This window comes from Oenanthe melanoleuca, chromosome 5, assembly GCF_029582105.1.
Source record: "Oenanthe melanoleuca isolate GR-GAL-2019-014 chromosome 5, OMel1.0, whole genome shotgun sequence".
Taxonomy (NCBI): domain Eukaryota; kingdom Metazoa; phylum Chordata; class Aves; order Passeriformes; family Muscicapidae; genus Oenanthe; species Oenanthe melanoleuca.
The window spans coordinates 59,689,443-59,710,879 of NC_079339.1; the positions used below are offsets into that span (position 1 = coordinate 59,689,443).

At 53.5% G+C, this 21,437-nt stretch overlaps 1 protein-coding gene and 1 long non-coding RNA gene across 4 annotated transcripts; one reads left to right on the plus strand and one right to left on the minus strand.

Annotated features, from left to right (window-relative positions):
- Positions 1-3,980: 3,980 nt before the first annotated feature.
- LOC130253914 (uncharacterized) lies at positions 3,981-7,408 on the minus strand. Its single transcript, XR_008840629.1, has 3 exons — positions 7,162-7,408; positions 5,266-5,348; positions 3,981-4,257 (listed from the first exon to the last, which is right to left on the minus strand). It is a non-coding gene; the product is annotated as an uncharacterized LOC130253914 (long non-coding RNA).
- A 285-nt stretch (positions 7,409-7,693) lies between these two features.
- MIS18BP1 (MIS18 binding protein 1) lies at positions 7,694-21,380 on the plus strand. Of its 3 annotated transcripts, XM_056493762.1 has the most exons (16): positions 7,694-8,650; positions 9,269-9,394; positions 9,647-10,137; positions 10,894-10,970; positions 11,504-11,634; positions 12,515-12,605; positions 12,814-12,977; positions 13,617-13,780; positions 14,216-14,324; positions 14,973-15,810; positions 17,318-17,487; positions 18,921-19,069; positions 19,445-19,593; positions 20,259-20,343; positions 20,882-20,924; positions 21,039-21,380. In XM_056493762.1, the coding sequence occupies exons 1-16, from the start codon at positions 7,909-7,911 to the stop codon at positions 21,131-21,133; spliced, it is 3,624 nt and encodes a 1,207-aa protein (XP_056349737.1). In that variant the 5' UTR covers positions 7,694-7,908; the 3' UTR covers positions 21,134-21,380. The 3 variants fall into 3 exon arrangements, 1 of the variants encoding a protein (XP_056349737.1); XR_008840681.1 differs by having other exon boundaries at positions 20,259-20,924; positions 21,039-21,094; XR_008840682.1 differs by having other exon boundaries at positions 9,275-9,394; positions 20,259-20,924; positions 21,039-21,094.
- Positions 21,381-21,437: the final 57 nt, after the last annotated feature.

The window sequence follows — 21,437 nt, forward strand, 5'->3', positions numbered from 1 at the left end:
CCAATTATCTCCTCCAGACACCCCAGATGATTTGAAAATACCCTGAGGTGAGGGGAACAGAAGGATGAAACAACCTCCTTATCCTGCCAGGGCTCACCATGGATGGAGTTTGGAAGGGCCATGGATGCAGCCCAGGTTCTGCAGGTGTCACCATGGATGCAGCCCAGGTTCCTGCAGGTGTCACCATGGATGCAGCCCAGGTTCTGCAGGTGTCACCATGGATGCAGCCCAGGTCCCTGCAGGTGTCACCATGAGTGCAGCCCAGGTTCCTGCAGGTGTCACCATGGATGCAGCCCAGGTTCTGCAGGTGTCACCATGAGTGCAGCCCAGGTCCCTGCAGGTGTCACTATGGATGGAGCCCAGGTTCTGCAGGTGTCACCATGAGTGCAGCCCAGGTTCTGCAGGTGTCACCATGGATGCAGCCCAGGTTCTGCAGGTGTCACCATGGATGCAGCCCAGGTCCCTGCAGGTGTCACCATGGATGGAGCCCAGGTCCCTGCAGGTGTCACCATGAGTGCAGCCCAGGTTCTGCAGGTGTCACCATGAGTGCAGCCCATGTTCCTGCAGGTGTCACCATGGGTGCAGCCCAGGTTCCTGCAGGTGTCACCATGAGTGCAGCCCAGGTCCCTGCAGGTGTCACTATGGATGGAGCCCAGGTTCCTGCAGGTGTCACCATGGATGCAGCCCAGGTTCTGCAGGTGTCACCATGGATGCAGCCCAGGTCCCTGCAGGTGTCACCATGAGTGCAGCCCAGGTTCCTGCAGGTGTCACCATGGATGCAGCCCAGGTTCCTGCAGGTGTCACCATGGATGCAGCCCAGGTTCTGCAGGTGTCACCATGAGGGCAGCCCAGGTCCCTGCAGGTGTCACCATGAGTGCAGCCCAGGTCCCTGCAGGTGTCACCATGAGTGCAGCCCAGGTTCTGCAGCTGTGCAGGGAGGGGGTTGGATTTCCCTGCAGTCAGCACTGACAGCAGATCCTGTGCAAACCCACGAGCTGTTTGCTTTGGGAAGGGCTCAGCTCCCTCAGGAGCAGCCCAGGGCCTGGCATGGCTCAAACAGGTCACCAAGGCAGGACTGCAGATCCAGGGGGGACACACAAAGGCAGGGATTTGTCCCAGCATCATTATCTTACCTCCAGGCACATTTCCTGTTACACAGTGATGGCTCAGCTGCACCTCTGGGGCACTGGGAGCACACAAACAAAGCCAGGCTCAAAAATCCAAAAACAAGAAATGGGATTCTTGGCTTTGTTTGACAGACAGGACTAACACAGAGAGGCAGGAATCACCCCAAAACCACAAGGGTTCCTGCTTCAGGTTCCTGCCCTGCCTCACAGGATGCACTGAGCATACCCCAAGCTGTCTGTCCACCCCCACAGAAAGAGGGAATGGGCTCCAAGATCCCCCAGTGGCCTGTGAGCAGTCACAGAACCACAGGGATGGTTGGCAGTGCCCAAGGCCAGGCTGGACATTGGGCTGGAGCAGCTGGGACGGTGGGAGGTGTCCCTGCCATGGCAGGGGTGGGGTTTGAGTTCCTTTCCAGCCCAAAGCATCCCAGGACTGTAAGGAGAGGGAGTTACCCTCTGGAGGATCAGCAACACCCACCAGTGTCAAACCCTGCCAGTGCACAGGAAATAAAAATCCCCTCTTGGCAGCAGCAGCACCCAGGTGCAGCAGTGCCTGCATCCCACGTTTTGGGGCTGGCAAGGGAAAAATGGCTCATTTCTGCTTCCTCAGCTCTGCTCCTGCTGCTCTCTGTGCTCCAGAGGAACTCTGCCAGTGAGAGCTGAGGTAAATACATCCCAGGGGGTGACAGAGCAGTAATTCCAGGGGAAAGCACAGGCCAGGAGCTGTACTGCTCTGAAATCCTTCACAGCTCAGGAGAAAGGAGCTGTTTGCCCAACTTAACCCCTGAACCCTGAGGAGAGAGACCTGCCAAGGGCTGCCCTCCCCTCAGCAGGCAATCAGAGACTGGGTCTGCAGCATCAGCACCAGTCAGAGCTGGTGCCTGCTGAGGAGCTCCGAGGGCAGCACCAGCAGGGGCAGTGCCTGTGGGGATGGAGGGCTTGGCTTTATTGCACCACACCTGGAGAGAATAAAAGCACTTAGCAAGGATCATCCATCACTTCCCAACACACAACCCTCCCCTTCTGCAGCCCCTGAAAGGATAAAATGTCACAGTGTCCTTTTAGACCTGTGGCTAATGCTTCAAAAAGAAGACAGAATATTCCACTAATTTTCTACAGTTGGCCTATAATCCAAATTCTGCTCCTTCCTTTTTCTTGATTATCTGCTCATTGGCTCAAAGCTGATTTTCACAGAATCCCAGAGTGGTTTGGGTTGGAAAGGAGGTTAAAACTCATCCAGTGTGGCAGGGACACCTCCCAGTGTCCCAGCTGCTCCCAGTCCCAGTGTCCAGCCTGGCCTGGGGCAGTGCCAGGGATCCAAACCTGTGCCAGGGCCTGCCCTCCCTCCCAGCCAGGAATTCATTCCTGTTATCCCATTGAAACTCCTATTTTGTTTAATCACCCCAGCTCCTGGGAGCATCTCTTCCCACAGTTATTTAACACCAGAGCCAGTGGAAGCCTCAGGATTCTCTGGAGCCCAGGGACCCAGCAGTGACAGGGAGGGGATCAGAGCCTCACCACTGCAGGGACAGCTGGAACAAATCCTGCACAAAGAATGCTGAGAGGGAACTGAGCTCCCTGAAAACTGCAGGTGCCAGCCCTCCTTCCCTGGGCAGATGTGCCAGGGACCCTTCCCACTCCCACTGAGCTGCTCCTCATCCTCAGGAGCACCTCCAGCCCCCAGCCTGCCCTCCTGGCCCCCCAGTGCCTGCTGCTGCTGCTCTGGCTGTGCCAGGAGCTGTGGGCTCATGCCAGCAGTGCCAGCACTGCCCCAGCTCTGGGATGAAGCCACCAAAGGGACAGTAGCCATGGCAACCCAGAGTGGCTCCCTGCTCATTGCATCACTGCTTCCCTCAGCCTCCTGGATAATTCCCAGGCCCAGCTGGGACACCAATGCTCTTGGAAAATTATTTTATTAATAAAGTTGTTTTTTTATTTTTTCTTTTTGTCTTGAAAGTGATGCATTAAAATCAAATTTGAGCAAAACAGGAGAGAGGGGAAAGAAAAAAGATGTAACAGTGCTGAGTCTCAGTGGATGGAGAGCTGGGATAGCTATGAAAGTGTGGAGTAAACTCCACACCTGACACTAAATCTCACCATAAATGGACTGATAAACTTCAGCCTCACAAGAGAAGGGGCAGATTTGGCTGCCTCCCACAGAGTCTTAATAGCTTATTTATTTGTTAATTACTATTTTTGCAATGTGTGGAAGAAAAGCAAGAAATGTATTTGTAATCTACAATAACAGGTACTCCATGTGACCCTGCATGGAAGTTCTGCCAGGAGAATTGGGAATGTTGGAAAAGCCTTCCCAGCCCATGGAGTGTCAGCTGTGCCCAGCCCAGAGCTCCGAGCGTCACATCCAGGGATGGGAACCCAACCCTCCCTGGGCACCTCCAACCCCTGAGCTCCCTTCCCATGGGGAAATTCCTCCTAAAATCCCCCCTGAGCCTCCCCTGGCCCAGCCTGAGGCCGTTCCCTCTCCTCCTGTCCCTGTCCCTGTCCCCAGAGCCCGACCCCCCGGCTGTCCCCTGGGATATTCCATTCCTGAGCTTCTCCTTGAAGTAACACCAGCACACCACCCATGTGAGTAAACCCAAAATACAAACACAGCCACAGTGCCCCCACATCCCTGCTCCTTGCACAGTAACTGGCCCAAGAGCCCATGAATGCAGCCACTTTAAAACCTCCTTTCAGGGCCTCCCTGCAGGAATCTGAGCATGTTCCCTCTCCCTTCCCCTGGAATTAGTATGCCATTGTGAGGATCAAGGCCATTTGCAGGAATATAAAACATTCAATTAATAAGGCTCTGGAATATTTAATGATGACATTGAAATGCTAAGGAGTGCATTAACATTTATTATTCCCTATAAAGGATGGATCTCCAGCTCTGTGCCTGTTCCAGAACAGCCCAGTGGAGCTCCAGGTGGGGTTTTGGGCTCCTTCCTCAACCAGTGCTAAAAGGCAGCATTAATGCAGATTAGGCTAAATCTCATCACCACTGGAGTAACACTCCAGGAGAGAATGAAATTACCAGCTCTTGGTTTAAAGAACTGAGGGGAACATTTCCTTTTCCCATTTGCAGTTAGCAGAGAATTACACAGGGAGTCCTTCCAGCAGTGGCTTAGGCCTTGGTGAAGAAAACAAAAACAGGAAAAGCAGAGGGCTCTGCCTTAAGCTCTGTCCTATTTTAAATAACTTTAGCTCAGGCCTTGCTCAGATGCACAAGTTTGATCTGTTTGTTATTTCTGAGGTGATTTCTCTTCCATGAATGGAAACAGTACAAATTCACTGCTGGGAAATGACCACCAGAGAAAAATCCTCTTTAAAACAGCCCTACTTAGAGCCACAAGAACTTTTTATTTCCTTTGTTACTTCTGCATAACTCCTTGCCAAATCTTGGGGCAGGTTATGGCACTGGGAGGACATCTCACCTTGCAGGGGAATGATGTCAGCCTCTGGTAGCTGAACCCCAGCTCCTGGGAAGGAACTGAACTCCATCCTCACAATGTGCTGAGTATTAATAACAGGCACAATAAACCTGCCTTTAAATAAGAATCAGCCTTGCAACCAATGGAGATTACTCACTTAACAAAACCACTCAAAACACAGGGAAAGTTACAGAGATGAGTAAAAAAAACCCCATTTTACCAAGAAGGAAAAGGACAACAATGATATTTTAAAATAATAACAGGGTGAATGATTGTAACAGCTTGGATCTGTTATTGGGAATCAATATAGCAGCTCTTAGAGAATGCATAAAACAAATATTTATCTTTTGTGCTTGTAAAGATGCTGAGGGGAATATTCATTTTTGATGATGGCAACTAAATATTTTCTATTCAATCACTGTTTCAATGAGATTATTAACTGACCACTATCTGAGCTTGTCACAGACAATTTTCACAAGATTTGTGAGCAGCCCCCAAAAGCTCCAGAATGTTTAATGGGACAGACCAGCCAGGCAACACAAGGACAGTGAGGGAGTTTGGGATGGCAGGTTAATTACCAGGATGGTGATTGGATTTAAAAAAAAAAACTACACCTGAATGCCCCATAGAAACCTCTCAGCCAGAATTGTAATTAACAACCAAACTGGAAATTCTCATTCTGAGGAGATGCAGGGGAAGATGCTCACTAGGAGGACAGAGAATTCCTCCTGCTCCAAAAGGCAAAGCTCCAAACCCAGACAAAGCTCCAGTCCAGACTAAGCAAGAAAAGCTTTTGAGATAAAATAGTTAATTTGATTTTTGTTGAGTGTGGGTTCTGGGTCAGAGACAATAAATGCAAATTTATCGGAGACAATAAATGCAAATTTAGCTTGGCCTCTAAGTGACTTCTCAGCCTCATCAGCTGCTTGTGCTGTCAGTTTAAAAGAAGAAAAATGGAATTTTTTGGGATTCATCCATGTGGATCTCAGCTGTTACCAGAAAGGATCTAAAACTGGGAGTCCTGCTGCTTCTGTTTGATGCCAATCAAAATCTTTATGGAAATAAAAGAATTAACCATGGCACAGAGATGATGATTGCATTGTAAAGAGTTTTCCAAGCTCTCCTTCCAGCCTTCTGCCTCTAGTCCCCAGTGGAGCTGCAGCTGCAGTGTCCTGCCTTGGGTGGATCAGCAGCTGCAGAAATACACCCCCACAAATCTGTGGTGTGGATTGTACATCCCAGGCACCTCAGTGAGAGCTGTAGTGAGGGGTTAAACTGGGAAAAAAAAACCCCTGGCTCTGCTGGCCCTGCTCTTTACCCCTGATTCTCTCCTTTCCCTGCTTGTCCCTGGAGAACAATCCCAGCCTGTCCCAGCTGGAAGCACTGAGCCAGGCACTGCTGCTGCTTCTGCACCAGTTTCTCTCTGAGTTTGGGGTGTTTCTTCTCTGAATAACAGACCTGATCTCTTTCTTTGTGGAACAAATAGCAAACAAGCTTAAAATTACTCAAGAAATGCTATTTATGGAAAAAAAATATTTCTGCTAGAGGGGAAATTTAGATGGGATGTTGGGAATTGGGAATTTCTGGCTGGGCTGGAATTCCCAGAGCAGCTGTGGCTGCCCCTGGATCCCTGGAATGTCCAAGGCCAGGCTGGACATTGGGATTGGAGCACCTGGGACAGTGGGAGGTGTCCCTGCCATGGCAGGAGTGGCACTGGGGGGGATTTGAAGTCCCTTTAACCCAAACCAGTCTGAAATTCCATTTGGGAACCTCCTCTGGCATCTGGTCACACAAACAGGAGGGGATCTGCTCAGCCATGCTGAAAAATCTTAGGAATTCTTACACTTGTATCAACTCCACTCCCAAATCTCACACACACATTTGATCCTGGAAAGAAGGAATTTCCCCTCACTTGACCTCCTGTGGACTCTTTTTTTATTCCTAAAAGGAAGCACAGTGGTGGCTTCTGTGAGTAAATGGAGAAAAACTTTTTTTTTTTTGCTTTTGATAATTTAGGCAAAAGCTGAGCAGATAAGGAGTTAAGAAGCTATGAGAGCACTAAGATATCATTAAATATAAGGAGGAAATAATGGATTGAATGGGGTTTTTTTTGTGCTTTGTAAAGACAAGTTAACCAAAAGAAGCCAGTGCACCAGAAATCACAACCAGACATTTAACTGATGTAACACCCAAACACAGCTTGTCTTTGTTATCCCTGCTGTAACTCCTCCACGTTCTCCAGCCGCATTGCTTCCCTGGGAGGCTCCAGCAGCACAGGAGCCAAGGGCAGGGCCAGTGCCAGGAGAGGAAAGCCGGAGATCCCTCCTGCTCCTGAGCAGCTCACGGTCCCTGCCCTGACACTCACCTGGCCCTGGAGGTTCTCCCCAGCTCCTGGAGGTCTGGGAGCAGCAGCACCGCTCCCTGTCTGCCCCATTAACTGTGCTGCTGATTAGTACGTGCTGTAATGAGCCCACAGTCCTCCCTAACTGCAACAAGCAAAGCAGCAAACAGCTCCCCAAAAAAACTCCGTTTTAGCACAGATATTTATTATTAACAGGCAGACACTGCAGTAATTTATTCCCCAGAGCTGGGTTTTAACGCACCTGCGGGGACTCATTTAGGGTCAGACACACCGATCCCGCTGCGGCAGTTTGTCAGCAGGGAGAGCGCGCTGCTGGCTAACCTGGCATCCCATCTAGCGTGTTTTTAATGTATTGTTCAATTAACTTCCCCTGCTCCCCACTTGAACTATGAACATCTGGTGCAGAATCTTCCAGCCAGGACGGACCCGAGCCTGCCAAGCGTGCAGAGCGCTAATTAAATCCGCTAATTATCAGTTAATAGCGGGCACCGACGCTCTTTGCTCTTTCACTCGGGCCGGCCCCTCGCACCTCTCGTTATTCACCCGGGCCGGCCGCGCTCGGTCTGACCGCAGCCCTCTGCTCCTGCCCTGCCGGTACCGCCACGACACCGGAAAGGCTCCGGCGAGGCAAAGCTACGCCCCACGACACCTTTATTGTGTTCCGGCCGTTCCTGCGCGGCTCCTCCCCGGCTCCTCCCCGGCCCCGCCTCAGCCCCTCCCGCCTCAGCGCCAACGGTCGCGGAGCCGGCCCACGGGCGGGCCGAACCACCGCGCCCAGCAGAGGGGAGCTCGGCATAGCCCAGGCCTGCTGCCGCCCGCCCCACCGCCGTCTGACAACGGCTCTGATTCTCGACACCCCCCGCACCTGCGCGCGGTGCTCTCGCCCCGAGGTTGCGCCCTCCTCCGCCAATCGGCGGGCGCGGCGGCTGCGCTCGAATCTGCGCGCGGGCCGCCGTGAGGGCGGCGGGGCCGGGCCGGGAGCGCGGCCATGAGGGAGCCGGGACCCGCCCGCCACCGCCGCGCCCCAACCTGCGACATCGTCGCCGCGACCCCCAGCCGCCCCCGCCGCGCCCCAACCTGCGACATCGTCGCCACGACCCCCAGCCGCCCCCGCCGCGCCCCAACCTGCGACATCGTCGCCACGACCCCCAGCCGCCACAGCCGCGCCCCAACCTGCGACATCGTCACCACGACCCCCAGCCGCCACAGCCGCCCCTTCTGGGGAGAGCCGCCGCTCCGTTCCGTGTTGCTCAGTAGCATCCCCGCGGGGACCATCACCCCGCTGAAGCAGCTCCTGCTGGGCCAGCGCAGCCTCGCATCGGGCCCGCAGCGCGGGGAGCCGGAGCTCCGGGCTGGCCATGAAACCCGGCCCGGGCCTGGCCCTGACACCCGGCCCGGGGCTGGATCTGATCCCCGGCCCGGGCCTGGTTCTGGCCCCGACACCGACACCCGGCCCGGGGCCGGCAACGAAACCCGGCCCGGGGCCGGCACGGACACCCGGCCCAGGCCTGGCCCCGATCCCCGGCCCGGCCCCGCCATCGAGCGGCCGCCGAAGCGCCGCGCTCCGGAGCCGCCCGAGCAGGAGTCGCTGGCCAAGGTCTTCCAGCGGATGAAGGCGCGGGCGGAGCAGCAGCGCAGGGCGGCCCCCGATGCGATCCTGAGCCCCGCGGGGGTCGGGAAGCGCTGGCCGGGCGCGGGCTGGGACCAGGGCAGCTCCCAGCAAGGACCAGGTGAGTTCCACGCGCCCTCGGTGACTCCATGAGAGGTTTGTTCGCCTGCAGAATTTCTACCCGTGCAACACCTTCAAAACCTGGTTATAACTGAAAAAATCCAAACTAATTATTGTAACTATTCCATACAGTCTGTGCAGAGAGGAGAAAGGTTCATGGGACCTTGCTTGGGGTTTGACATCCCATTTGGGCATTTTGGGCTCTTCCTGCTGGCTCTTTACTATTATCCTTGGCATGGTGAGATCCAGCAGATTTGCAGCTGACACCCAGCTGGATGTGCCCCTTTTTTACAATGAGGGTGGGCAGCCCTGGCACAGGTGCCCAGAGCAGCTGTGGCTGCTCCTGGATCCCAAGGCCAGGTTGGACACTGGGGCTTGGAGCACCTGGGACAGTGGGAAGTGTCCCTGCCATGGCAGGGGTGGGAATAAGATGGGATTTAAGGTCCTTTCTCACCCAAACCTTTCTGGGATTCTGTGGTTTTTTATTTATCTATTTTTTTATAAAAAGCATATAAAAAAGTCGTATTGACCCTGCACTCCTCCACCCACCGTGACAATGTTTTTCTTCCCCGAAGTGAAGGAGGTTTTTGAGGGTTTTTTTTGTCTGGTTGTTTTCCAGAGGCAGTTTGCCCTCAGGTTCCTGGGCTGGAGCCCCAGGCAGTGCTCCCTGCAGAGCCTCCCGTGGTGGAAACCCCCCAGAAGTTCTTCCTGCGGGTGAAGTGGCAGCTGCAGCAGCAGCACGGAGGTACTGGGCTGCTCTGGAGATCACAAACGTCCTCCAGTCAGAAGCAGGGCATTGCTGAGCTTGGGAAAACCCTCTGAGACCATCAGGTCCCACTGTTCCCCCAGCACTGCCCCATGTCCCCAAGTGCCACATCCACAGGCTCTAAATCCCTCCTGGCATGGGGACCCCCCAGCCCCTGGGCAGCCTGTTTCTTTGCTTAAATATCTCTAATTTCTTTTTTGTTACTGTTTGTTTTTTCCTTTAAATGGGCAGCTCCAGCATCTTCAACCCAAACCCAGCAGAATATTCCTCCTCCCCCAGCTGTGGAGAATCCTTCAGTCCAGCCTGCTTGTGCTGAGCAGCCAGGGAATGGGGCTGTGGACTCTGATAAGGATGATGTGGATGTTTTCCTGGTGGAATCTGTAGAAGTGGATGCTGATGGAGACATGTCTCTAAATATAATGGCTACTCCTGGGGAAATAAACTCTCCCCCTTGTGCAAATGGGGATCAGGTAGAAGGAAGGTGGAGAAATGGAGAAGCAAAACGTACAGAGCTCAGTGAAGACAGGAGAGAGCTGCAGCCCAGTAAGACAGCAGCTGCTCCAGCAGTGGAGGAGGCAGCAGACACCAATCCTGGAACTGCCTCCCAGAGCCACGTGCTCCCCTCTCCTGTCCGGATCCCAAGGAGTCAGAAGCTGGCAGGATCCCCCAGGGTCCTTTTGGATAGAATTACTTATCAACCTCCTGGCAAAGCACAGAAAGAGGTGGGAGAAAATCATCCTTTAGGGAAATGAAATTCCTCTGGGCTGATGGCTCAAAGTTATTCTTTTTCTTGTCAAAAGCAAGGAGCACTTGGAAGAGAATAAACTGTTACTCCATTAGATTTTACCAGTAAATTTTCCCATGCATAGGGTTTCTTTTTTTTCCATGCTCCATGATGTTCAGGGTTTGGGGTTTTTTGTGTAAAAGAAGCAGTTTTGGTTTAGTGTGGTGTGATCATGGGCCCTGCCTGCTCAGATTCAGGGAGGAGGGGCCTTTCCCAGCTGGGCATGGATCCATCCAGGAATGTGCTCTGCTGATGGGGAGGGGAAAGGCTTGGCTTTCCTATGGGTCATCCAGGCTCCTGTTCCATTGGACTGGAGCAGAACCTTTTCCTAGGAGAGCAGTGTGCAGCATTCCTCCCTTCTGAATAAATCCTAGGAAAGCAGTGCTGCATCCCTGGGGTTCCCTGGGAGCCTGGCACCAACACCTGCCCAAGGCTTGGGTTTCCCTTGGTCCCTGGGGAAATCAAGGAACTTCTTCTCTTCTCCCTCACCGTGGCCAAGAGTGTTTGATGTGTTTCTTGAATTAAACCAAGTTACCTTCAGGATTAAGCCAAGGATCAGATATCCTGCAATATTCCAGATTTGTAGCTTAGAAGATGCTTTTTGTAATTGGATCTGATCACTGAGGGATGCTGGCTAATAAATACTTCTAAATGGTTTATTTTGGGTTTTTTTTTTTCTTTTTCTTTTGAACAGAAATACATCTGTCTGAGCAGCTGGAGGATTAAAGTGCTGACTGGAAACACAGCAATCTGTGTGGAAGGGAGAAGGAAGTAAGAACAAGTTTATTTAAATGCAAAGTAAATAAACACCAAACACCAGGTAATGGTGCAAAGCTCTAACTGCTTGATCAAAGAAGAGATAATTCCTTTGTGTGGGCAGATGGGAAGAGCCAGCATCCAGGGAATTACTGGTGAAATCATTCCAGAGTCCTGTGCTGAGATGATCAGAAAGCTTCAGAGGAATAAATCAAATATCAAATAGCTGTGGGCAGTTTGGGCTGGGAGGGAGCCATGCAGCCCCAGCCCTGCCATGGCAGGGACAGCTCCCACTGCCCCAGGCTGCTCCAAGCCCCATCCCAGCTGGGCTGCTGTCCTGTGAGTGACACTGCAGTGGGACACGTTCAGTTTGTCCCTGCCCCAGGGCCAGGAGAGGCAGAGGACAGAAAAGCGAGCCCAGAGCACATCCTGCCAGCAGCTGAGCCCCTCAGGCAGCAGGGATCAGCACTGCTCCCTCAGGGAGTGCCAGCATTGCAGTCTGGATCCCTTCTGAAGTGATTGCTGTGTTGCTGTTGTGTCTCTGGCAGGGACATGAGGCAGCTGCTGTGGCACAGCAGTGCCATCACCGAGCGCCTCAGCCACACCCAGGTGAGAACCTCCACGGGGGCTGTGTACCTGCTGCAGGGCAAGATAGACTCGGCTGCCATGAGGAAGGAAGGTGAGCTGCTGACCTGAGTGCCTGGCAAGTGACAGACTGTTCCAGCTGCTTTGGAGCATGTGGGATGTGTAGGGAAATGGGATTTCCATGCAGGTGGAAATACAGGGTTTGTTCTCCTTGCTGTGTGCTCCTCTGGCAGTGAGCTGTTTGTCAGCGCTCACAGGAGCTCTCAGGAGACAAAGATACTCCGTGGCTTAAGTGGAATAAATGCTTGGAATCATGGACTAACTATCCTGAGCTGGGACCCACAGCAGGGATCACCCAGCCCAGCCCCTGTCCCTGCCCAGACCCCCAACAATCCCAGCCTGGGCATCCCTGCTGTCCAAACTCCCCTGGAGCTCTGGCAGCCTTGGGAATGTCACCATTCCCTGGGGGGCCTGGGCAGTGCCAGCACCTCTGGGGGTGGAACCTTTCCTGAAATCCAACCTAAACCTCCCCTGGCCCAGCTCCAGCCCTTCCCTCAGCATTGCTTCCCCTAACACAGGTGTGCCCCAGGTGTGTTACACCATTTTTTACCCAACACACCTTCACTGTTGGCCCAAAGATGTGCCTGTGGCTTCAGTGTTTCCTTCTCACCTGCAGCACTGGGGTTCCTGCTGATAAATACCTGATCTGACTGCTCTCTGACTTCACTTCCTTTGCTAAGAACTTGTGTTTGTTTCTATTTTAATACTCTGAGAAGGAAAGACAGCAGCATAAGGCTTGTGAGCAGGGTGAGAGAGCCTCTAGAGGTTTCCTAGGCCTAAGAGTGACTGGAGTGTGCTGGATGGAATTGTGGGGGTCTTTGCTCTGGTGTCTGGGTTTCAGAGGCTCTGGGGGTTCTCTGGCCCCCTGAGGGGTGCCAGCCCTGCTGAGCTGCTCATGCCCCTGTGCCCCCCAGGCTTCCCCTATCGCTTCATCAAGAAATTCACCTTTGGCTTCTCCAGGAGGTGGAAGGAGCACGTGGAGGAGTTCCTGGAGCAAAGGAGGAGGTAATTTCTTTGGAGATTCTCTAGCATTGTTCTAAGTGTTCATTAAGAGTCTGCTTTTTGAGGATATTGCACCAGAGGAGTGTGAAATGTTTTAGAGTGGGCATGAAGCCACTTTGCTCTGCCAACCAGGGCTTCACATCTTCACTGTTTGTTAAAGAAAAGCTTCCTCAGTGCTTATCATTTCTTGTCTCAAACTCCAAACCATTAGGAAAGAACAAGCTCTACAAAGTAGTACTGGGGAAGAAAATGAGAATGACTCTGTGGGGGGAACTGATGTGTTGGAAGCTGCAGGAGGCTCAGCAGGCAATGCAAAGAAACGAGCACTGAGGAGCTCCACCTATGAGGTATCACCAGGGAATGATGACAACACCTGTGAGTATTTAACAATCCCTTCCCTTGGTAAAGACACCTGGGGGTGGCTGCAGTGGGTTGTGGAAAGGTTCATTATGCTGGCTGTGTTTCCAGAGAATGGCTGCAAAGCTGGAGAAGCCCCCTGGTCTGGCTGAGTGCAGTCCCTGCCTTGGGCACTGACAGCTCTGGGGTTTAATTCAGACTTTTTCTGAGGTTCTTTGTCCACTGGGCCTTTCCCAAACCCCCCTGTGCTGTTTGTTACTGCTGGAATCAGATTTCCTTGCTAGCTCTGTAAAAGCTTTTATGCTTTCCTCTCATCTTTCCTATTTATTTTTCACTCTCATTTCTCAGTGAGCAGCTGTTCTATGTGACAACTTTTCTTTTTCATTCTCCCTCCTCAAACGAGTTTCACAGTATTTATAACCTTCTAAACAAAGTAGAAGTAAAAAGTTCCCCACAGTAAATTTTATAAGTTGTGAAGATTCTTACTTCAGTCCTGTTATTTCTATCACAATGCTTTGAAAAGAAGAACCTTGGGTATGTTTTACATTTCCCTTAAACACAGCATAGTTTCTCTGCTTGTGCAATCTGCAAAACCGAATTTTCCATGCAGTATTTGGGACAAAACTGTTGTTTGTTTGGGCTTGTTTTCCCTTGCAGTTGTAACACCAAAGGACAGCTCCAGGAAGGACTCGAGCAGGGTCTACACGCGCAGCGGGCGCCTCGTCAAACCCCCCCTGAACTTCTGGTGTGGGCAGAGGGAGTTTGTGGATCAGAACCTGAATGTCACCATAGAAAGGGGGGGAGTGGATTATCTCAGCCTGGTAAGAGCCTCTTAAGTGTGGCTGAAATAGGATTATTGACCTTGGCCAGGTGGGGAGCAGGACAGGTGCAGCTCCTAGAGGCACCTGAAGAGGAAGTCTTGGAAATATGGTTAAAGTATTGGAAAATACACTAAATAATAGTCCTATGTCCATATTATCAGATAATCTTGGTCTCAGAATCTGATACAATGGGGAATTGTTTCTGGGGAAAAAATGGGGGTTTTTTGAAAGGTAATTGCACCAGACAGGAATTTGTCAAATGCTGGGCTCAGTTCTGGGTCCTTCACTGCAAGAGAAACTCTGAGGGGTTGGAGATTTCCATGGAAGGGAAAAGAGCTAGGAAGGGGTTGGAGCCCCTGAGGGAGCTGGGGAAAGGGCTCAGCCTGGAGAAAAGGAGATTAAATTAGCTTTAGAGTCAATTGTTTTATTTTGAAGATGGTTGGTAGTGAAAAATCCAAAAGAAAGACCAGTTTCACGTCCAAGAAGAAAAAACCACAGGAAGACACAAGGGCAACAGAGGAAATGCCAAAAAGCCAAAGTAAAGGTAAAAACTAAACATTTTCTTCTATTTTCAAGTTATTAGTGGAATCAGTGTAAGTGCTGGAGAAGTAGGGTTGGGTCTGTTAATGCAAAGAAATGATTCAAATATTTTATGATTAACTGGTTTTTCTCTGAAGTATCATCAGAGTAGCATTCATGTGGAGTTTCACAGCCCAAACAAGAACTGTGTTTGTAAATCACTTTTTTACTTACATAATGGGAACACAGGGATTTCTGGAAATTGAAATGAAGGGATTTAGAGTTGAGCAGTCCAGTGACCTGGGGCCTGGCTTTGCTTTTAATGTGGATGAAAGAAACAAAATGTTGGCAAAAAAATTATTAAGAGAGTTTTTAATAGAAATTTGGTTTTAGAAGACTTAGGGTGGTGATAGAAGCCTGAGTAGAACGTGCAGTATAAAGCAGGAGTTTCTCTCTTAAAGCAGCTGCAGTTCCCTGCAGAAAGCTCTCTGGAGCACGAGCAGAGCTTTGGGGAGGTGCCTGCTCAGTCTGTAGAGTTTCGGAGAGCCCTTGAGAGCAGCTCTGAGTCTGTAGTTTGGCAGGTAAAGCTCTGGCAGGGGGTGCAGATCCCTGTGCTCAGGCACAGCAGGACCCTCCCTGCACCCCCTGAGGGCTCTGGCTCTGTCTGTTGCAGGGAGGAGCGGGGACAGAGGAGCCACTGGCAGAGCAGGACCCCGAGCTGGCAGCCGCAGGAGGGACAGGCCCCTCCTCTCGGATGAGGAGGAGGATGATCCTGGAATCAGGGCCACAGCAGCCAAATCCCAGCTCCCTGCCAGGGGCAGTTCCTCAAACACCAAGGTGTTGAACAAGCACAGCAGCAGAGCCCTGAGGGCAGCACAGAGAGCAGCAGGCTCTGCAGAGCTGAGCATGCACCAGCAGGGCTACAGGAGCTCCCTCAGGTCAGCCAAGAAGCAGCAGCTCCCAGGACAGGAGAGGGCTCTCCCCAGCCAGGAACCCCCAGAGCAGGATGAGGGGGAGCAGTCCAGTGAGGACCCCCCCCTGCTGATCAAGAGGAAAAACAAATCTGTATTAAAGCCAGAGTCTCAGAACTGGAAACCTTGCTCTGGCTCTAAAAGCTCCTCGGACAATGCAGACAAGTCCTGTGGCCAGAGGACAGGAAAGCCCTCCCAGAATGTGCTGGTGAGGCTGAGTGGGCCCAAGTCCAGTGAGGAGTCTGAGCCCCCTTCTGAAGGGGAAACACCTGAGTCCAGTGCTTCCCCCCTGGCTGGCCAGGCCAGGAGGGCACAGGGCAGCAGCAGCCCTGCCAGGCACCTGCTGCAGCCTGACAGCGAGTCTGCCACCAGCAAGGAGGAGTTTCACAGGAAGGACAGCAGTGCCAGAGCATCCCAGGTGCCACCAGGCACTGCAGCAGCACCCACACAGCACCACAGGGCAAAGGGGCAGAAACCTCTGGAACTCTTCCCAAGGGCAGCTGATGGCTGGTCTGAGAAGGAACTGCAGAAGCTTCACAGGTAGGGGCTCGTTCTGTGTTCAAAGGGAAAAGTTTTCCTCAGGCATTAGGAGGGGTTGTAGCTCTGGATTGGGGGTTTTCAGATTCATCATTTCCCAGGTTTCCTTTGTGTTTTAGTTCCCCATTAAAAATAGTCCCTATTTAATGTCTTATTTCTCTGTTTTTATTCCCTAAAAATAATTTGAGCTATTTTTCCCTGTTAATTTTCTTCACAAATGAAACATCAGTACAATATGGTGAAGGCCACAGGTGAGAGGGAGCAGGTTCCCTCTCAGATTGCAATAACAGGTTAACCATGACAGGTTTGGTAAGGGCAGGTTAACTGCAAGGGCGTTCAATTAATCCATCATCCAATTACTTCAACCACTTGGAGTGTAAAATGGCCATGTTTGGGTTTAGCTCTTTGAGATGAGCAGGATCTCAGGTCTGAGGGGACCTGCACAAGTGAGCAGGAAATTTATCTTGTGACACATCTGTCAGCTGAAGGTGCTTAAATAAATTTGCCTGTTCTGAAGACAAGACTGTCCTGGTGTGAAGGACAGGTGTGTGCCAATAAAGGCAGGAGCTTCTCTTTGAAATGGAGAATGGAAACCCCCTCCCTACAAATTATTATTATAATTTTGAAATGAAGGGGCTCTCAGGCAAAGATATGGGAATTAGGAATAACAGTTCTTTACTAGGAAAATTAAAATAGCAATGCAGTATTACACAGAACAATCCCAGCCCTGCCAGAGTCAGAATCCAAGCTGACACCCGTCAGTCAGTCAGGGTGTTGGCACAGTCCCATTCAATGGTGGCTGCATCCTCCTGCAGGGGCAGATGTGGTTCAGCTGGAGCAGTGCTCCTGGAGAAGGTGCAGTTTCCTCTGAAGCTCCAGGGATGATGTGCAAAGGTCTGGCTTTCCTCTGGAATCCAGTGGAAAGAAGGTGCCTTGGTGTCCAAAATGTCAGTTTTTATCTGGGTAGGAAAGGCTTGGCTCCTCCCCTGGCTGGAGCATCTCCCATGGGATGATGGAATTTTATCAGTCATGCCCTGGGACTCAGTGGCCATGAACAGGAGATATCTCCTGGAGGGAGGATGGGCTGTGGGAAGATAAAGATGATTGCGCAGCTGGGTTAAAGATGGCCCATGAGCAGATAATGTGTGCCAGGAGATCAGGGGCACTGCCCCAGCTGGGGTAACAGATGGGACAGAATTCACATTTCTGCCACATCAACACAAAGACACCACAGGATCACAGAATTGTTTGGGTTAAAGGACCCTGAAATCCCACCCAGTGCCACCCCTGCCATGGCAGGGACACCTCCCACTGTCCCAGCTGCTCCAGGCCCAATGTCCAACCTGGCCTTGGGATCCAGGGGCAGCCACAGCTGCTCTGGGCAGCAGGAGGTCAGAGCCAATAGAGGCAGAGCCCAGAGTGTCTGAGTGGCATTCAGGTGCTCTGTGGGCAGGCTGCAGGCTGTGGCTGAGCTCCCAGGCTGTGGCACTGTCCCTGTGCTGTCTGGCAGGGCCATTGCTGCGCTCCCCAAGCACAGGAGCGGCTTCTGGCAGGACGTGGCCATGGCCGTGGGGTCCCGCTCGGCCCAGGAGTGCCAGGAGAGGTTCCTGCAGGAGCAGCAGGGGAAAGGCTCCAAACAGCAGCCCAGGAAAACCACCTCAGGAAAAGGTGAGCAGAAAGGTACCAGCATCTTGTTTGTGGAACTGGTGTGGTTGGTAAATAATTGGGGTTCAGACACTGAGGGGCTGGAGCGTGTCCAGGGAAGGGAGCAGAGCTGGGAAAGGGGCTGGAGAATTCCTGAGGGAGCTGGGCAGGGGCTGGAGAATTCCTGAGGAGCTGGGAAGGGAATGGAGAATTCCTGAGGAGCTGGGAAGGGAATGGAGAATTCCTGAGGAGCTGGGAAGGGGATGGAGAATTCCTGAGGAGCTGGGCAGGGAATGGAGAATTCCTGAGGGAGCTGGGAAGGGAATGGAGAATTCCTGAGGAGCTGGGCAGGGAATGGAGAATTCCTGAGGAGCTGGGCAGGGAATGGAGAATTCCTGAGGAGCTGGGCAGGGAATGGAGAATTCCTGAGGAGCTGGGCAGGGAATGGAGAATTCCTGAGGAGCTGGGCAGGGCTCAGCTGCAGCAAAGGAGGCTCAGGGCCCTTGTGGCTCTGCACAACTCCCTGCCAGGAGGGGACACTGGGGGGGTCGGGCTCTGGGAACAGGGACAGGGACAGGAGGAGAGGGAACGGCCTCAGGCTGGGCCAGGGGAGGCTCAGGGGGATTTTAGGAGGAATTTCCCCATGGAAAGGGAGCTCAGGGGTTGGAGGTGCCCAGGGAGGGTTGCAGTGCTCGTCCCTGGAGGGATTTAAGAGCCCTGTGCTTGTGGCACTTGGGGACGTGGGGCAGTGGTGCCCTGGGCAGTGCTGGGGCTGGGAGAGCTTTTCCAGCCTCACCAATTGTGGTTCCATGGGATAAATCCACAAGAGCACATCTGGGTGTGACAGGGAGCCAGGTGCAGGCTGGAGGATGTCATCAGTGACTGAGGTGATGAGGAAGGCTCTTTGTAGAATTTTCCAGTTGTTGGCATTGAGGACAAGACTTTCACTGGCCTTGACCCCTCAGGGCAAAGAGCTCTTGACACCCTGAGAGGCTCCTGGGGGCCCAGCAGGTCCTTGCAGAGCTCTGTCCAGATGGGATTTGGGTCCTTGGATGCCCAAGGGCAGCGTGGAGTCAGCACAGCCCAGTCCCTTTCTCTGGTGTTTGCCATGGATACAAGGCTGAGCTGAGCATTCCCTGAGCCTCCTTCAGTGGAGGAGTCTCAGAGCAGCAGAGCCTTTGTTTGAGCCTTGGTGCCTCCTGGCCCAGGGACTCACCTGTGGGTTTGCTCCCTGTGTCACAGTCACAGTGAACTGATGTGTGACCCTGCAGAGGCTCTGGGAGGTTCTGCTGGGCCCCTCCCATGGAGATGGAGTGGGGAAACTGCTTTGGAGAGCAAAAACTGGGTGAGAACTCAAAGGGATCCTAAAGCAGCTGTGAGATTCCACCAGAGGAGGGGCTGGGCTGTGGCCCTGACTGCAGGCAGTGAATTTTAACCCGTGGCTGCTGTCTCAGAGCATTCCTGTTCAGATCCTGCAGATAAGAAGGAGGCAGTGATCACTGCCAAGGTGGGCACCCTCAAACGGAAGCAGCAGATGAGGGAATTCCTGGAGCAGCTGCCCAAGGACAACCACGAGGATGTCTTCACTGCCACGCCCTTCCAGAGCAGGAGGGTGCAGGTAAAGCTGGGCCAGCAGCAGCTGCTCTGTGCCAGGGGCTCCTGTTCACCAGTGACACCCTGGGGGGCTGGGGGAAGAGGCTTCTTCCCTTCACTGCTGTACTGGCAGTGAGGAGCCTCTGAATGGTGACAGCACCCCCTGAGTAATTCCCTTCTGAGCTGTCCTGGGCAGCTTGGGACTGTAACCAGAAGTGACTTCTCTGGTGTGACAGCACCAAAACCCCTCAGCAAGTGCTGGGCAGGGCTGGAGGGGCACCCAGCCTGTGCCCAGCTCTGTGCCAGGGCTGGGGCTGTGCCTCAGCAGGGCCAGGGCCATCAGAGCAGGGCAGGGAGGGCAGCCCAGCTCGGGGCACTGACACTCTGGGGTGCTCTGCAGCTGCCAGCACTGCGAGGGAGCTGTGACGACGACACCGAGGAGTTCAGCCTGTCAGAGCTGCCGCTCACGCCCTCCTCAGGGCTCCTCCCCTCGGCGAAAACCCCGCAGTGTCAGCACATCAGCCCGGGAATGCTGGTCCCCATCAACAGGTAGGAGCTCCTCCAGCAGCCTTCTGAGCCTGGCATAGCCCCAAGGTCCCTTTTGTCCCTGAGAGCAGTGCCTCTTGGAGCTGGGACACTCCTGCTGGGGCAAAGCTCCTCCCCCAGAAGAGGAAAAGGAACAAGAATGTTCCATGTGCTGCTGGAGCTGCTCAGCTCTGTGTGGGCAGTGGAGCCAATGCCAGCAGCTCCTGCTCCCTGTCCTGGGACTGGGCCTGGCTTGGGCTTCAGCCTCAGCAGAGCCTTCAGTCCTGCTCTGCTCAGGGAGCTGGAGCCATCTGGGAGCCTGGAGCCAGTGGGGCTTTGATGGGCTTGGGCTGGCCCTGGGACAGGGATGAGGCTTTGTGTGATCCCTGCCCTGGGATCTGCAGCCCGTGATCCAGCCCAGCTCCTCCTGGCCCTGCACCTTCCCTGTGGGTCCCTGGCAGCCCCCCGGGGTCCCTGGCAGCCCCCCAGGGTCCCTGGCAGCTCCCCAGGCTCCCTGCAGCCCCAGCCCTGCAGCCCCCAGGGTCCCTGGCAGCCCCCCAGGGTCCCTGCAGCCCCCCAGGGTCCCTGCAGCCCCCCAGGGTCCCTGGCAGCCCCCCAGGGTCCCTGCAGCCCCCCAGGGTCCCTGCAGCCCCCCAGGGTCCCTGCAGCCCCTGCCCCTCTCTCCCCAGGAAGGACTACGACCGGCACATGTTCCGCATGCAGAAGAACACGCGGGGCAGCCGAGGCACCTGGGACAAGGTCACCAAGAAATCGGTAATGCTGCTCTCCTGGGCACTGCCCACCCCACCTGAGCCACTCCTGCCATCTCAGCCCCTGCTGTGGCACTGCATGGGAAATGGGAGCCCTCCTGGCTTTGGGATCTGCTGCTCAGGGGAGGAGTTCCTTTGCCAGAAGGGAGCTCTGTATTGTCAGGATTAACTCCATTGCTCTGGAATTCCATGATCTTTGGGATTCCATGATCTTGTTAAATTCTCCTGAACAGTGGGAAAAGGAACAATAACCATAGAGCCATAAAATATCCTGAGGTACCCATAAGGGCCCCACAAGGATCATCCAGTCCAGCTCCTAAGTGACCATAAGTCACTTTGTGTCCCAGCTCCTGCGTTTAGGTATTGATTGTTCCACTCTCCCGGGCTCTGCAGCTCCTCTGGCTTTCCCATGAAGCCCTGGGATCCCAGGAGCAGCTTGTGCCTGTGGTTCAGGGAAAGCACTTGTGGGAGCTGTGGGCCATGGGGGCCCTGAGCTGGTGCCAGCCCTGGCTGAGCCTTTCCCTCCCTCCCTCTCCCCTCAGGCGGCGGCGGCGCTGGGGACGCCGGCCTCCTGCAGAACCAAGAGTGAGTACTGAGCTCCTCATCAGCTCCTTCCCATCCTCCAGCACCACGAGCTGTGCCCAGCAGCCCTTTGCTCTCTGACCCCCTCAGCCCCTCTGATCCCTGTTTGCATTGCAGGAGTGTCCCCAGCCCAGGTGGTGGGGAAGCTCTTCACAGCTGAGGCTCCAGACTCGTCCAGTGAGGAGCAGGAGGATTTCTACTTTTCCATCTGATGGACTTCGTGGGAGTTGTTCAGCACTTCCTGTTGAGAGCAGGAGGGTTCTGCTGCCCCTCTGGGAGGGAATGCTGGGATGATGAATTCAGTTTGGAAAAGCTGCCCTGCTGTGGTTTTATGTGCTTTAACCCCAGCCCCCCTGCCAGCAATGCTTGGCTTTTCCATGTGTACAAAGTGGCACTTCCATGTCCAGGCTCCTCCTCTGTCTCCTTTCCCCTTCGAAGCAGGAATGTACATAACTGACTGGCAAGTTCTGATTCATTTTAGCTAAAATATCTTCTGGGCTGTCTGTAATAAACGCA